The sequence below is a fragment of the Bufo gargarizans genome, chromosome 10 (assembly GCF_014858855.1).
Source record: "Bufo gargarizans isolate SCDJY-AF-19 chromosome 10, ASM1485885v1, whole genome shotgun sequence".
NCBI lineage: Eukaryota > Metazoa > Chordata > Amphibia > Anura > Bufonidae > Bufo > Bufo gargarizans.
This window is the reverse complement of record NC_058089.1, coordinates 42,670,455-42,687,695: the sequence shown is the minus strand read 5'-3', so window position 1 is coordinate 42,687,695 and position 17,241 is coordinate 42,670,455. Positions and strand designations below refer to the sequence as shown.

Sequence of the window (17,241 nt, the reverse complement as noted above, 5' to 3'; positions counted from 1 at the left end):
TGTTGTACCTCGATTTACTTACCCTATGAGTGCCTCTCTCACCCTTTGGCCGTTACCTTACTCTAGAGACGTCAGTGATGACCCATAGACTACAATGGCGAGGTCCAAGCAGTCAGACTACCACAAGCAAACATGTATTATGTTATGTTTATTTTTGTACAGTCCATGTGCTATATGTACTACACCCGTATATCACACAGACCCATTCAAGCAAGATGTACAGTCCTCCTGACGACTGGCCTGTGCTTCAAAACTTGCAGCATGCACCATTTTTGTCTGTTTTACATCTGACACATTCATTCAAGTAACATAGTCTGTAAGGCCTAGTTCACACGAACGTGTGTGATCCGTGGCTGTATTGCGGTCCACAAATTGCGGGCCGCAATACACGGTCACAGTTCCGTGTGCATTCCGCATCAAGGAGAAGGACCTATTCACTTCAATGGGTCCGCAAATCCGAAATTTCAGAACGGCCGCATGGAACGGGACCCCTCGGAAGCACTACGGAGTGCTTCCGTGGGTTTGCGTCCCGTACTTCCGTTCCGCAAAAAGATAGGACATGTTCTAACTTTTTGCGGAACGGGCGGATCACGGACCCATTAAAGTGAATGGGTCCGCGATCCGATGCGGCTGACCTACAGCCGGCGATTGTGCATTGCGCTGTACAGTAATGCACTCGTATGATCTATCTAAATCTACGCCAGCAAGGGAGCTGGCGTAGATGTAGGCCGGTGGTAGATGCCCCTAAGTTATGTAGAGGCCGCTGCCTCTTAGGCACATCAAGCGTCAGCACAGGGTTATTAAGACTGGCGTCCAAAACACTGGTCTTAATAAATGACCCCATTAATGTCTGTGGGCACCTTTAGGTGAAGACTAACAGGGATCTTTTTTTTTTTTTTTTTTTTTAATAAATTTTTTTAATTTATTTATTAAACCCAACTTATAATCACACGTGCTTCTGGCAGACACTTAGGCAGGAGGGCAGAATAACAAGATATGGAATAAAGATATTGTACAGAAGGAAAGTGTATGTAATGATCATCCATTAATAGCTAGTTTATTTTTTAATGATTTAATACATTTCTGTCTATAGAAATAATGTAGGTATGTATAATCTTGGATTGCCTTTATACCTGGCATAGTCACTCTTGCTGCTGCTTAAACTCCAGATATTAAGTGGCTTGTATGAAAAGATATGCTAGAAAAAAAGATGGTGCCATCTTGGCCACCCACTGTATTAGTCCCCTATAGATCAGCTCAAACTCTGTGAAAATGGCTGCATCCTTTAGGTGACATTTACAAAACACTGCAAGTTCCATATGAAATGTACCTAGATCTGCTCTTACACGGCTGACACATTTTCGGTGAGGAGTATCCTAATTAATGTGAAGTTATGATGAATGCCAAACGTCACAGCTTTACATTTGCCTTTATCACATGTATGTGGACAACGAGTCAAAAACTTGATTGCTATTTAGAGCAACTTCATGAAGTGCAAAGTCTTTTTATGTTATGTGGAAAATGAGGACTGAACAGAGATTTCAGAAGTTTTCTAGAGGGCTTCATGTCCACCAGTAAGTTTATGGAACAGCTCTTCATTGAGGCCTTTGCTGCCACCATCCCTTGCCCGTGTAGACATGAAGATGTAGCCACCTATGTATTCATGGACAACTTTGCAAGAAGCAGAAACGCAAGTGAAGGCAACATTAATATTCTCGGTGAATTCAATGGATACCTGCAATGCAAACCAGTAAAAGGAATAATTAATATTTTCCATACATGACTGGCAAATGTGCAGATAAACTTCAATACCAAAATGTACCACAACTGCTTAGTTAAAGGTTTTTTCAGAGAGTTTTTACTGGGTAAATCATTAGCATTTGATCGGTGGGGGTCCGACAGTTGGAAATTGTTTCAGAAGGCACCGGCCCTCGCAGTACCGCCGCAGCTTTCCCTGGGCCATATCACGTCACCTTCATCTGTCACATAAAAGTGAATGGGGCTGACTTGTATAGCAGCTGTGCTTCGTATTTCAATGTACAGCGCTATGCTTGGTGAGCTACTCCGAGGGCCACTACCTTCTCAAACAGCTGATTGGTGGAGGTCCTGGGTGTTAGACCTCAACTGATCAGATACTGATGACCCATGCAGAAGATAGGTCATCAGTAAAAAAAAACTCTTGGAAAACCCCTTTAAGCTGCTCATACACACAAAAGTCAGCCAAACATCATTTGAAAGTTTTAAGCAGACTAATGTTCACGATGGCCGACTGGAGACTTCTGTCTGATGAAAATGTGGCTTGCCAGGTGAGAAACTTTCAGTTATGATCGGCTGAAACTGCCTTTGTTTGGCATCTTCAGCTGAATGTGGCCAATCCATTAGCCACTTACTGCAAGACTATTCTATTAAAAAATTTTAACCTAGTTTCCTGATCTGTCTGGTTTGTTTATCATGTTGCTGGTAGGATCGTCTGCAGAAATGATCCCAGACAATATATCTTATGTGTATGGCCAGCTTTAGTCTATCTCGCCAACAATATATCTCCATGTCAGATACAGGAAAATATAGATTTCACCACAAACAGTGTATTTCACATCTGTTCCTCTTCCAGTACGTCACTGTTACCTGTCTGATATCCCAATTGACATTCCACTGCTTCATGTTACTGTACATCCAGGTTTTCACCACATCTCCTACATTCAGGTCTATTCTAATTAAACGGTTGCTGGCAATGCCTAGTATTTCATCCCGACGAGCACCTTTGAACCTGGAGGTTTTGGTTTGGAAGACATAAATAGATAAAAGAGAATTATCTAACTGATCAGACATATAGACAAAAAAGTCATACAGAATATGAGTAGAAGGGCTGAGAGTATATGTACACAAACTATGGGACAGGGGAGGCCACACAGGTTATAGGACTAAAAAAGGACCTAGAGTGTCTAAAGACTAAATACCCAGCGTATGCTACTGCAAAGTATAGTCTGGTAATGTCCTCTTTCAGACAAGTGTATCCAGTGTGGAAAACACGTTCCGTGTGGGAGCTGCTCATTTCACAGGATTGCATGGCATTATAATGATTTATAATGCAGAGTGTCTCTACAGAATTATATTGACAGCATTATGTCAGTACAATCTTTATAATGCCATGCGTTTCTGTGAAATGAGCGGCGTCCATAACGGGAAATCACGCTCCCACACGGAGCATGTTTTCTGCACTGGTCTGAAAGCGGCCAATTGCAAAGTGAGAATTTGTTCATGGCCCCATATTCTAGGGGTCCCCAAGCATAGGACCACCAGAATCAGCCTGAGATATGAGCAGAAAACCATTCCGCTCCACTCTTGCTTTCCATAGTCAGGCAGAGCAATCATTTACACTGGGCGGTCTGTCTGACAGTACAGGGAACAATGCGGCTGTTAGGCTAGTTTCAGACGAGTGTATTCATTCTAGGAAACCCACACTGTGTGTGAGCGGAATTTCCTGAACGCTGCCCCTGTGACGTGAACTCACAACATTATAATGATTTATGATAATGTGAATTCCAGTCTCACTGCCAACTGAACTGTTATCACCTAATGCTATGACTACAATTCAGTAGGTTGCCAGTGAGACTGAAATTTACAACATTATAAATCATTATAATGTTGCGAGTTCACTTCACAGAGGCAGCGTTCAGGCTGGGAAATACCGCTCGCACACAGGGTGTTTCTGAGAGTTTCCCAGATTTAACACGCATGTCTAAAACTTTGAGATTGGAATTCACAACATCATCAATCATTATAATCTTGCAAGTTCTCTTCATCGGAGCAGCGTTTAGGCCGGGAACTTCATCTGACACAGAACGTGTTTCCTGGAATGTATATGCTTGTCTGAAACTAGCCTTAGGCCTCTTTCACATGAACGTGTACGCTCCGTGGCCCTATTGCGGACTGCCATTCCGTGGGCATTCCGCATCACGGATGCAGACACATTCACTTGAATGGGTCCGCAAATCCCGAGATGCGGAATTGTGTGGAACGGAAGCACGGAACGGAATGGGCCTGCGATCCGCTGTGGTTGCCCTGCGGTTGGTGTTTGTGCATTGCCACAGCACGGCCACGGGGCGCACACGTTCATGTGCAAGAGGCCTTAAACTAATGATGTTATCATACTAGACAGGCTGAGGGAAATCACTAACCTTACAAGGAAGTATGAGACTCCAAAATCAGGCAGAGATTGCCAGTCCTGTATAAAACGCAGTTTAGCTTCCATAAGTGTAATCTGAGCAATATTCTGGTAGGCCTCCAGTATACGAGGTGATAACTGAGAAAATCACATAGAAATAAATTCAGCAAAACCTTTTCATGGAAACTGTAGATAAGTAATATCAGACCACCCTATGGGCTGTAACTCCCCACCTGCTTAAGTTTCAGCTTTTTCTGGTATCTTGGTGATACCAGGGAAAGCATGTTGATGGACTCTGCTGCGGAGGCTGACGTTTGTGCGTTGGATTTCTGAAGAGTTAAGAAGGATAATATATTTTGGACTTCTCCGTCATAAGATGAGTCATCCATGGTGCGTCCTTTCGCTGCCAAGCGGCAACCAGCCATCCAGCGGGCATATTGCTGCTCCTAAGAACAATTAATGGATTGTGTTGGTTTCGTTTCTGGTTCCTGCAACATGAAGATTTCCGGGACCTAATTTATACTTACATTTTCACATCGCAGGTAAACTTCATTCATTCCTTCTGGGGATGGGACCAAAAGCTTAATACAGAACTTCTGAGAAGCGACATTGACCTCTGGAATAACTTCACACCCTGGAAAGAAGTGTGAGGGCTTGTGATTTCTACCAATGTTTGTGCTGCATCACCACTGCTGTTTTTCAGGCACGTGAAAGCGTCCAGCTTGCCCATGCAGTGTGGTGCAGTAAAGGTAAATGTACGAGTGGCGGTTGAGGCTGCATTTAAAACTGCATAAAAAAACTTGTGTTTTCATGCAATTGCTATTTTTACAGGTGAAACATCTTAAATAAATGTGCTTGACCGGTTAAAAATGGAGACTTACAGTACCAGGAACAGTTTTGATGTGGGTTTAACCAAACTTCAACAGCTACATGTGTATATACCCTTTTGGGTGGCTTTAAAAAAAACCTGAGAACACATTGGGCTGCACTCTTCTTACTACTATTAGGTCAGAAATTCCTCTATTACTCCTACTATTACTACACTCAAATTTATTGCAAGTGAGCCAGGAGCCAGAAGTCCAGCCGTACCCAGGTAGGAGACACCGTGACACAACTACCACTGTCCTGGAGAGACATTATAGGCCATTACACCACTCTGGCATTCCTAATCTGGGATGTGCATTATAACACCTTAGAAGGGCCCTGGGGTAGTACCCTACGCAAGCTGCAATTGGCGTCACGACAAATACAGAACATTAACAACCCGCATCCTGGCCATTGCAAGTGGAGAACAGGATAGCCACCCAGCGGCAGTAGTTTTGGGCTGGTTCATTAAGCTACAGAACCATGTTGTACAGGTTACTCTGTAAACATCTATATTTGAGAAAGGCATCAAACTAAATATTTATCCCAGGGGAAAAAAGCACAACTGTGTTCCTGCAATGAGCACTAGCCTTTGGGTACTAGAAGTCTAAGGGTATCTTCACACTGTTGCAGGTTAAGAAGCAGAATATCTGATTTTTGTGCATATTTCTCTGTGTTTCTGTGCCAAATCCGGAGCCAAAAAGAGCATGTTTTTGCATTGCAAAGGGTAAAATCTGCACAAAAAAATTGCACAAACAATTTACATGCTGTAGATGTAAAAATCCACACAGAAATAAAAAACTAAGTGTATATGAGGTTTGTCAAATCTCATTCACTTTGCTGGTACTGTATTACACTGCACTTTTTTTTTTTTTTTGCACGGAAATACGTGCATAATCTGAAATCCAACGCTATTCATACGACTCACCTTTTAGTGCTAGTAAGATCAATGGTTCCCCTTTGGCCTCTTCTTTGCTTTTATAACACGACACATTCGTTCCTTTCAGCATCACCCAATTCTGTTTGTAGCCTTTAAGAGTCATTTTCCGTGGCCTAAGGAAACATTAAATGGTTAGTACTGTACATGCAGCAAGTGTATATATATATATAAATATATATATATAGACTATAGACTATAGAGATAGGAGGAATCACCTGAAAACTTTCAGATACTCCTGCAGCTCTGGTTCAAGTTCAATTCCTGCCTGGCAAAAAAAGGTACATAAAACATATATCTCAGCTACAATATATTGTGTATATGTACATAGCGGTAAATTATGGACATCACTAGCACCCAGATACTCAGCAGTTATTCGATTAATCTTTAATAATATTGGTTATGGTCAGTTGCAATCATACAGCATGTGTATTCTCTGCTGTATTGTGCACTAATATAATACCGTTCCTGACTTACCAGAGCCTCGCTGGGACTAGATGCCTCTAGTTTAACTTCCAGATGTGACAGCGCCTCATCCAGGTCATGAAGAGCAGAGTCTTGGGGCAAATGCATGGGATCCGAGGTTGCTGATAGTTTGTTCACATGATACTAGAGAAGAAAATACATTTGAAATATTACTAAAATAATGTTTCCAGATAGTAATACATTTTCTACCTATATCTTTATTTTTTCCCTTCTCCATATATAAAGTAAGTAGCAAGAAGATGACAGAATAACGTAAAACCTATGTAATAATATTATTACAATATCTTGGGGAAATGGGGAATTTGGTCACCTGAAATATCTGGATCTACTCTGTAGGATAACAAGCTGAACTGGATGGACATATGTCTTTTTCTGCCTTACGAACTTTGGGGCACATTTATTAAGACCATTTTGGACGCCGGTCTTAATAAAACCCTGCCCTGGCAGTGGATCCGCCGGAGAAATGAAGAGGCGCCGGCCTCTACATACTGTAACTTCCCAGCTGTCTGACATTTAGACCTAAAACAGGTGTAGAAAATGGTAAATGAGACGGACCTGCTGTTCTGTCCTCTTCCCCGCCCACACCTCGCCCACTTTTTTAGACCTGACGTGAGTGGTAAAAAGTCGCATATTGCAGCGCAAAGGACCTTTGAATGATTAATGCAAAAGCGTTATGTCGTACTGTGAGAGAGATTTATCATTTCCTTTCGCCTTGGTTTTGCATTTAAAATGTTGCAAAATGTATTTACAACTGGCATTTTTATGTCACTGTCGCCGATTTCTGAAAAGGAGCATGGCGAGGGATGGAGGGGCTCTTGGCCTTTGCAAATGTATTATCATTTATGCCAGAAACTGGCATAAATAAGGACTGAAATCTATACCAGCTACAAGCTGGAGTAGATTTCAGTCAGGTGCACGGACTGCCGGAGGAGGCATTTATTTTATGGCGAGGCCTGCGACTTGTCATAAATTAAACGCATCCTCCAGTGGAGCATGACCTATCAAGACCAGCGTAGCGTAACACACGCCCGTCTTGATAAATCGGGGCCTAAGTCTTGTGTAAAGAGATGTGATTCCTGGATAGCATAATTCTAAATGCACTAAAGTTTCAACCAGGTAAATTTTTATCTACCCCTCCACTATCCTAGACCACCAGAAATATTACTATTATCCTTTAACTATCCTAAATCATCAGAGCATTAATATTATTCCTGTCACTGACCTTAATCACCAGAGAGACAACTATTAACCCCTCCACTAACCTAGACCACTAGGAAAACTTGCTATTAGGCCTCCTGCACATGACTGTATCTGTTTTGTGGTCCTCAAATCGCGGATCCCCAAAATATGAGGCAGTCTGTGTGCACCGTAAAAAAGCCTACTTGTCTGCAAAATGGACAAGAATATGACGGTTCATAGAAATGAATAGTCTGTGTGCACACAACTGTATTTTGGGTCCGTATCTGATCCAAATTTTTTGCAGATTGGACACGACCCAAAAATACAGTTGTGTGCATGAGGCCTTAATTAGTCACTACCCTAAATCATCAGGGAATTCAAAGTAATCACTTCACTGCCTCTGACTACCAGAGAAATCTAGGCTATTAGGAAAATTAGTATTAACTTCCTTACTGCCCCTGAAACCTGCAGAAATCACTAATAACCCCTTTGCTGTCCTCGGATACCTGGGAAATCACTTTTTTACCCTTCACAAGCCGTATTAGGGGAGATTATTATTAACCACTTCATTGTGATTAATCACCGGGGGGAAAAAAGTCAGTATTAACCCTTTACTACTCTAGACCTCCCAGGTACGTAAATTAATTTAATTAATATGATTACTTTCATTGCCCTTAGATCACCTGGAAAAATACAATTAATCGCTTCACTGGCCTAGACCACCAGGAATAAAATATATTAGCCTTCCTAGTCCTACTGCATGTCTGTAGTTTCATTGCTGTGGTAATCTATGTAGGAATTACATCTCAAAGCTTTCAGAAATTGGAGACAGTATATCTTTTATTAGCTTACCAATAGAGTTGAGCGAACACCTGGATGTTCGGGTTCGAGAAGTTCGGCCGAACATCCCGGAAATGTTCGGGTTCGGGATCCGAACCCGATCCGAACTTCGTCCCGAACCCGAACCCCATTGAAGTCAATGGGGACCCGAACTTTTCGGCACTAAAAAGGCTGTAAAACAGCCCAGGAAAGAGCTAGAGGGCTGCAAAAGGCAGCAACATGTAGGTAAATCCCCTGCAAACAAATGTGGATAGGGAAATGAATTAAAATAAAAATTAAATAAATAAAAATTAACCAAAATCAATTGGAGAGAGGTTCCATAGCAGAGAATCTGGCTTCCCGTCACCCACCACTGGAACAGTCCATTCTCAGATATTTAGGCCCCGGCACCCAGGCAGAGGAGAGAGGTCCCGTAACAGAGAATCTGTCTTCATGTCAGCAGAGAATTAGTCTGCATGTCATAGCAGAGAATGAGGCTTCACGTCAGCCACCACTGCAACAGTCCATTGGCATATATTTAGGCCCAGCACACACACAGGCAGAGGAGAGAGGTCCCGTAACAGAGAATCTGGCTTCATGTCAGCAGAGAATCAGTCTGCATGTCATAGCAGAGAATCAGGCTTCACGTCAGCCACCACTGCAACAGTCCATTGTCATAAATTTAGGCCCAGCACCCAGGCAGAGGAGAGAGGTCCCGTAACAGAGAATCTGGCTTCATGTCAGCAGAGAATCAGTCTTCATATCATAGCAGAGAATCAGGCTTCACGTCACCCACCACTGTAAGAGTCAATTTTCATAAATTTAGGCCCAGAACCCAGGCAGAGGAGAAAGGTCCCGTAACAGACAATCTGGCTTCATGTCAGCAGAGAATCAGTCTTCATATCATAGCAGAGAATCAGGCTTCACGTCACCCACCACTGTAAGAGTCAATTTTCATAAATTTAGGCCCAGAACCCAGGCAGAGGAGAAAGGTCCCGTAACAGACAATCTGGCTTCATGTCAGCAGAGAATCAGTCTTCATATCATAGCAGAGAATCAGGCTTCATGTCACCCACCACTGTAAGAGTCAATTTTCATAAATTTAGGCCCAGAACCCAGGCAGAGGAGAAAGGTCCCGTAACAGACAATCTGGCTTCATGTCAGCAGAGAATCAGTCTTCATATCATAGCAGAGAATCAGGCTTCACGTCACCCACCACTGTAAGAGTCAATTTTCATAAATTTAGGCCCAGAACCCAGGCAGAGGAGAAAGGTCCCGTAACAGACAATCTGGCTTCATGTCAGCAGAGAATCAGTCTTCATATCATAGCAGAGAATCAGGCTTCACGTCACCCACCACTGTAAGAGTCAATTTTCATAAATTTAGGCCCAGAACCCAGGCAGAGGAGAAAGGTCCCGTAACAGACAATCTGGCTTCATGTCAGCAGAGAATCAGTCTTCATATCATAGCAGAGAATCAGGCTTCACGTCACCCACCACTGTAAGAGTCAATTTTCATAAATTTAGGCCCAGAACCCAGGTAGAGGAGAAAGGTCCCGTAACAGACAATCTGGCTTCATGACAGCAGAGAATCAGTCTGCATGTCATAGCAGAGAATCAGGCTTCACGTCAGCCACCACTGCAACAGTCCATTGTCATAAATTTAGGCCCAGCACCCAGGCAGAGGAGAGAGGTCCCGTAACAGACAATCTGGCTTCATGTCAGCAGAGAATTAGTCTGCATGTCATAGCAGAGAATCAGGCTTCATGTCAGCCACCACTGCAACAGTCCATTGGCATATATTTAGGCCTAGCACACAGGCAGAGGAGAGGTTCATTCAACTTTGGGTAGCATCGCAATATAATGGTAAAATGAAAATAAAAATAGGATTGAATGAGGAAGTGCCCTGGAGTCCAATAATATATGGTTATGGGGAGGTAGTTAATGTCTAATCTGGACAAGGGACGGACAGGTCCTGTGGGATCCATGCCTGGTTCATTTTTATGAACGTCAGCTTGTCCACATTGGCTGTAGACAGGCGGCTGCGTTTGTCTGTAATGACGCCCCCTGCCGTGCTGAATACACGTTCAGACAAAACGCTGGCTGCCGGGCAGGCCAGCACCTCCAAGGCATAAAAGGCTAGCTCTGGCCACGTGGACAATTTAGAGACCCAGAAGTTGAATGGGGCCGAACCATCAGTCAGTACGTGGAGGGGTGTGCACACGTACTGTTCCACCATGTTAGTGAAATGTTGCCTCCTGCTAACACGTTGCGTATCAGGTGGTGGTGCAGTTAGCTGTGGCGTGTTGACAAAAGTTTTCCACATCTCTGCCATGCTAACCCTGCCCTCAGAGGAGCTGGCCGTGACACAGCTGCCTTGGCGACCTCTTGCTCCTCCTCTGCCTTGGCCTTGGGCTTCCACTTGTTCCCCTGTGACATTTGGGAATGCTCTCAGTAGCGCGTCTACCAACGTGCGCTTGTACTCGCGCATCTTCCTATCACGCTCCAGTGCAGGAAGTAAGGTGGGCACATTGTCTTTGTAGCGTGGATCCAGCAGGGTGGCAACCCAGTAGTCCGCACAGGTTAAAATGTGGGCAACTCTGCTGTCGTTGCGCAGGCACTGCAGCATGTAGTCGCTCATGTGTGCCAGGCTGCCCAGGGGTAAGGACAAGCTGTCCTCTGTGGGAGGCGTATCGTCATCGTCCTGCCTTTCCCCCCAGCCACGCACCAGTGATGGACCCGAGCTGCGTTGGGTGCCACCCCGCTGTGACCATGCTTCATCCTCATCCTCCTCCACCTCCTCCTCATCCTCGTCCTCCTCGTCCTCCAGTAGTGGGCCCTGGCTGGCCACATTTGTACCTGGCCTCTGCTGTTGCAAAAAACCTCCCTCTGAGTCACTTCGAAGAGACTGGCCTGAAAGTGCTAAAAATGACCCCTCTTCCTCATCCTCCTCCTCCTCCTCCTGGGCCACCTCCTGTTCCATCATCGCCCTAAGTGTTTTCTCAAGGAGACATAGAAGTGGTATTGTAACGCTGATAACGGTGTCATCGCCACTGGCCATGTTGGTGGAGTACTCGAAACAGCGCAACAGGGCACACAGGTCTCGCATGGAGGCCCAGTCATTGGTGGTGAAGTGGTGCTGTTCTGTAGTGCGACTGACCCGTGCGTGCTGCAGCTGAAACTCCACTATGGCCTGCTGCTGCTCGCACAGTCTGTCCAGCATGTGCAAGGTGGAGTTCCACCTGGTGGGCACGTCGCATATGAGGCGGTGAGCGGGAAGGCCGAAGTTACGCTGTAGCGCAGACAGGCGAGCAGCGGCAGGATGTGAACGCCGGAAGCGCGAACAGACGGCCCGCACTTTATGCAGCAGCTCTGACATGTCGGGGTAGTTGTGAATGAACTTCTGCACCACCAAATTCAGCACATGCGCCAAGCAAGGGATGTGCGTCAAATTGGCTAGTCCCAGAGCTGCAACGAGATTTCGCCCATTATCACACACCACCAGGCCGGGCTTGAGGCTCACCGGCAGCAACCACTCGTCGGTCTGTTGTTCAATACCCCGCCACAACTCCTGTGCGGTGTGGGGCCTGTCCCCCAAACATATGAGTTTCAGAATGGCCTGCTGACGTTTACCCCGGGCTGTGCTGAAGTTGGTGGTGAAGGTGTGTGGCTGACTGGATGAGCAGGTGGAAGAAGAGGAGGAGGAAGCCGAGAAGGAGGAGGTGGCAACAGGAGGCAAAGAATGTTGCCCTGCGATCCTTGGCGGCGGCAGGACGTGCGCCAAACAGCTCTCCGCCTGGGGCCCAGCTGCCACTACATTTACCCAGTGTGCAGTTAGGGAGATATAGCGTCCCTGGCCGTGCTTACTGGTCCACGTATCTGTGGTTAGGTGGACCTTGCTACAGATGGCGTTGCGCAGTGCACACTTGATTTTATCGGATACTTGGTTGTGCAGGGAAGGCACGGCTCTCTTGGAGAAGTAGTGCCGGCTGGGAACAACATACTGTGGGACAGCAAGCGACATGAGCTGTTTGAAGCTGTCTGTGTCCACCAGCCTAAATGACAGCATTTCATAGGCCAGTAGTTTAGAAATGCTGGCATTCAGGGCCAGGGATCGAGGGTGGCTAGGTGGGAATTTACGCTTTCTATCAAATGTTTGTGAGATGGAGAGCTGAACGCTGGCGTGTGACATGGTTGAGACGCTTGGTGACGGAGGTGGTGGTGGTGGTGTTGGTGGTACATCCCCTGTTTGCTGGGCGGCAGGTGCCAACGTTCCTCCAGAGGCGGAGGAAGAGGCCGAGGCGGCAGCAGCAGAATAGGCCGAGGCGGCAGCAGCAGAAGAGGTAGCAGGGGGAGCCTGAGTGACTTCCTTGGTTTTAAGGTGTTTACTCCACTGCAGTTCATGCTTTGCATGCAGGTGCCTGGTCATGCAGGTTGTGCTCAGGTTCAGAACGTTAATGCCTCGCTTCAGGCTCTGATGGCACAGCGTGCAAACCACTCGGGTCTTGTCGTCAGCACATTGTTTGAAGAAGTGCCATGCCAGGGAACTCCTTGAAGCTGCCTTTGGGGTGCTCGGTCCCAGATGGCGGCGGTCAGTAGCAGGCGGAGTCTCTTGGCGGCGGGTGTTCTGCTTTTGCCCACTGCTCCCTCTTTTGCTACGCTGTTGGCTCGGTCTCACCACTGCCTCTTCCTCCGAACTGTGAAAGTCAGTGGCACGACCTTCATTCCATGTGGGGTCTAGGACCTCATCGTCCCCTGCATCGTCTTCCACCCAGTCTTGATCCCTGACCTCCTGTTCAGTCTGCACACTGCAGAAAGACGCAGCAGTTGGCACCTGTGTTTCGTCATCATCAGAGACATGCTGAGGTGGTATTCCCATGTCCTCATCATCAGGAAACATAAGTGGTTGTGCGTCAGTGCATTCTATGTCTTTCACCGCTGGGGAAGGGCTAGGTGGATGCCCTTGGGAAACCCTGCCAGCGGAGTCTTCAAACAGCATAAGAGACTGCTGCATAACTTGAGGCTGAGACAGTTTCCCTGGTATGCATGGGGGTGATGTGACAGACTGATGGGGTTGGTTTTCAGGCGCCATCTGTGCGCTTTCTGCAGAAGACTGGGTGGGAGATAATGTGAACGTGCTGGATCCACTGTCGGCCACCCAATTGACTAATGCCTGTACCTGCTCAGGCCTTACCATCCTTAGAACGGCATTGGGCCCCACCATATATCGCTGTAAATTCTGGCGGCTACTGGGACCTGAGGTAGTTGGTACACTAGGACGTGTGGATGTGGCAGAACGGCCACGTCCTCTCCCAGCACCAGAGGGTCCACTAACACCACCACGACCATGTCCACGTCCGCGTCCCTTACTAGATGTTTTTCTCATTGTTATGGTTCACCACAACAACAAATATATTATTTGGCCCAATGTATTGTATTCAAATTCAGCGGGATATAAATTTGAGGCCTAGTATTTAGGCGCTGGGTGACCGGTATGGATTTAGTGACAGAATTAGACTTGGAAATGCACAGAAGCGTGTGTGTGAAGTTATTCTGAATGACCCAATATGCACCTTGAATATTATATACCCTTTTTGGGATAGATTTCAAATAGCTCTGATATAGCAGGAACCACTAAATTATGAAATTGCTAAATTGGGAATTGTACTTCAACCCAGAACAAAAAATGTGCTTTGACGGGCACTAAATAACTTTCCCAGCTACAACAGGACAGCGGTAACGAGAGATTTAGAGGGATTTAAATTTGAGGCCTAGTATTTAGGCGCTGGGTCACCGGTATGGATTTAGTGACAGAATTAGACTTGGAAATGCACAGAAGCGTGTGTGTGAAGTTATTCTGAATGACCCTATGTGCACCTTCAATATTATATACCCTTTTAGGGATAGATTTCAAATAGCTCTGATATAGCAGAAACCACTAAATTATGAAATTGCTAAATTGGGAATTGTACTTCAACCCAGAACAAAAAATGTGCTTTGACGGACACTAAATATCTTGCCCAGCAACAACAGTACAGCGGTAACGAGAGATTTAGAGGGATTTAAATTTGAGGCCTAGTATTTAGGCGCTGGGTGACAGGTATGGGTTTAGTGACAGAATTAGACTTGGAAATGCACAGAAGCGTGTGTGTGAAGTTATTCTGAATGACCCAATGTGCACCTTCAATATTATATACCCTTTTAGGGATAGATTTCAAATAGCTCTGATATAGCAGAAACCACTAAATTATGAAATTGCTAAATTGGGAATTGTACTTCAACCCAGAACAAAAAATGTGCTTTGACGGACACTAAATATCTTGCCCAGCAACAACAGTACAGCGGTAACGAGAGATTTAGAGGGATTTAAATTTGAGGCCTAGTATTTAGGCGCTGGGTGACAGGTATGGGTTTAGTGACAGAATTAGACTTGGAAATACACAGTAGCGGGTGTGTGTGAAGTTATTCTGAATGACCCAATGTGCACCTTCAATATTATATACCCTTTTTGGGATAGATTTCAAATAGCTCTGATATAGCAGGAACCACTAAATTATGAAATTGCTAAATTGGGAATTGTACTTCAACCCAGAACAAAAAATGTGCTTTGACGGACACTAAATATCTTGCCCAGCAACAACAGTACAGCGGTAACGAGAGATTTAGCGGGATATAAATTTGAGGCCTAGTATTTAGGCGCTGGGTCACCGGTATGGATTTAGTGACAGAATTAGACTTGGAAATGCACAGAAGCGTGTGTGTGAAGTTATTCTGAATGACCCTATGTGCACCTTCAATATTATATACCCTTTTAGGGATAGATTTCAAATAGCTCTGATATAGCAGAAACCACTAAATTATGAAATTGCTAAATTGGGAATTGTACTTCAACCCAGAACAAAAAATGTGCTTTGACGGACACTAAATATCTTGCCCAGCAACAACAGTACAGCGGTGGGTAACGAGAGATTTAGAGGGATTTAAATTTGAGGCCTAGTATTTAGGCGCTGGGTCACCGGTATGGATTTAGTGACAGAATTAGACTTGGAAATGCACAGAAGCGTGTGTGTGAAGTTATTCTGAATGACCCTATGTGCACCTTCAATATTATATACCCTTTTAGGGATAGATTTCAAATAGCTCTGATATAGCAGAAACCACTAAATTATGAAATTGCTAAATTGGGAATTGTACTTCAACCCAGAACAAAAAATGTGCTTTGACGGACACTAAATATCTTGCCCAGCAACAACAGTACAGCGGTGGGTAACGAGAGATTTAGAGGGATTTAAATTTGAGGCCTAGTATTTAGGCGCTGGGTCACCGGTATGGATTTAGTGACAGAATTAGACTTGGAAATGCACAGAAGCGTGTGTGTGAAGTTATTCTGAATGACCCAATGTGCACCTTCAATATTATATACCCTTTTAGGGATAGATTTCAAATAGCTCTGATATAGCAGAAACCACTAAATTATGAAATTGCTAAATTGGGAATTGTACTTCAACCCAGAACAAAAAATGTGCTTTGACGGACACTAAATATCTTGCCCAGCAACAACAGTACAGCGGTAACGAGAGATTTAGAGGGATTTAAATTTGAGGCCTAGTATTTAGGCGCTGGGTGACAGGTATGGGTTTAGTGACAGAATTAGACTTGGAAATACACAGTAGCGGGTGTGTGTGAAGTTATTCTGAATGACCCAATGTGCACCTTCAATATTATATACCCTTTTAGGGATAGATTCCAAATAGCTCTGATATAGCAGGAACCACTAAATTATGAAATTGCTAAATTGGGAATTGTACTTCAACCCAGAACAAAAAATGTGCTTTGACGGACACTAAATATCTTGCCCAGCAACAACAGTACAGCGGTAACGAGAGATTTAGAGGGATTTAAATTTGAGGCCTAGTATTTAGGCGCTGGGTGACAGGTATGGGTTTAGTGACAGAATTAGACTTGGAAATACACAGTAGCGGGTGTGTATGAAGTTATTCTGAATGACCCAATGTGCACCTTCAATATTATATACCCTTTTTGGGATAGATTTCAAATAGCTCTGATATAGCAGGAACCACTAAATTATGAAATTGCTAAATTGGGAATTGTATTTCAACCCAGAACAAGAAATGTGCTTGAACGGACACTAAATAACTCGCCCAGCTACAGCACTAGGGACAGATTTAGCTGGATATAAATTTGAGGCCTAGTATTTAGGCGCTGGGTGACCGGTATGGATTTAGTGACAGAATTAGACTGGGATATGGCCAAAAAATAAACAGACTATTGCTGGTTAAATGCACTTGGTGTGACAGCTTCACCCTGATGTAGGCTTTAGCCAAAAAACAACCACACCATTGAGGGTTAAATGCACTTGGTGACAGGCGCAGCTTGCCCCTGATTTTGTATATGGCCAAAAAATGAACAGACTATTGCTGGTTAAATGCACTTGGTGTGACAGCTTCACCCTGATGTAGGCTTTAGCCAAAAAACAACCACACCATTGAGGGTTAAATGCACTTGGTGACAGGCGCAGCTTGCCCCTGATTTTGTATATGGCCAAAAAATGAACAGACTATTGCTGGTTAAATGCACTTGGTGTGACAGCTTCACCCTGATGTAGGCTTTAGCCAAAAAACAACCACACCATTGAGGGTTAAATGCACTTGGTGACAGGCGCAGCTTGCCCCTGATTTTGTATATGGCCAAAAAATGAACAGACTATTGCTGGTTAAATGCACTTGGTGTGACAGCTTCACCCTGATGTAGGCTTTAGCCAAAAAAACAAC

The 17,241-nt window shown here is 44.8% G+C and overlaps 1 protein-coding gene across 1 annotated transcript; it reads right to left on the bottom strand.

Annotated features, from left to right (window-relative positions):
* Positions 1-1,026: 1,026 nt before the first annotated feature.
* Positions 1,027-6,603, bottom strand: FERMT3 (FERM domain containing kindlin 3). The gene is made up of 8 exons (XM_044269796.1): positions 6,444-6,603; positions 6,185-6,234; positions 5,958-6,082; positions 4,693-4,799; positions 4,399-4,611; positions 4,179-4,303; positions 2,626-2,767; positions 1,027-1,735 (listed from the first exon to the last, which is right to left on the bottom strand). The coding sequence occupies exons 1-8, from the start codon at positions 6,537-6,539 to the stop codon at positions 1,553-1,555; spliced, it is 1,041 nt and encodes a 346-aa protein (XP_044125731.1). The 5' UTR covers positions 6,540-6,603; the 3' UTR covers positions 1,027-1,552.
* Positions 6,604-17,241: the final 10,638 nt, after the last annotated feature.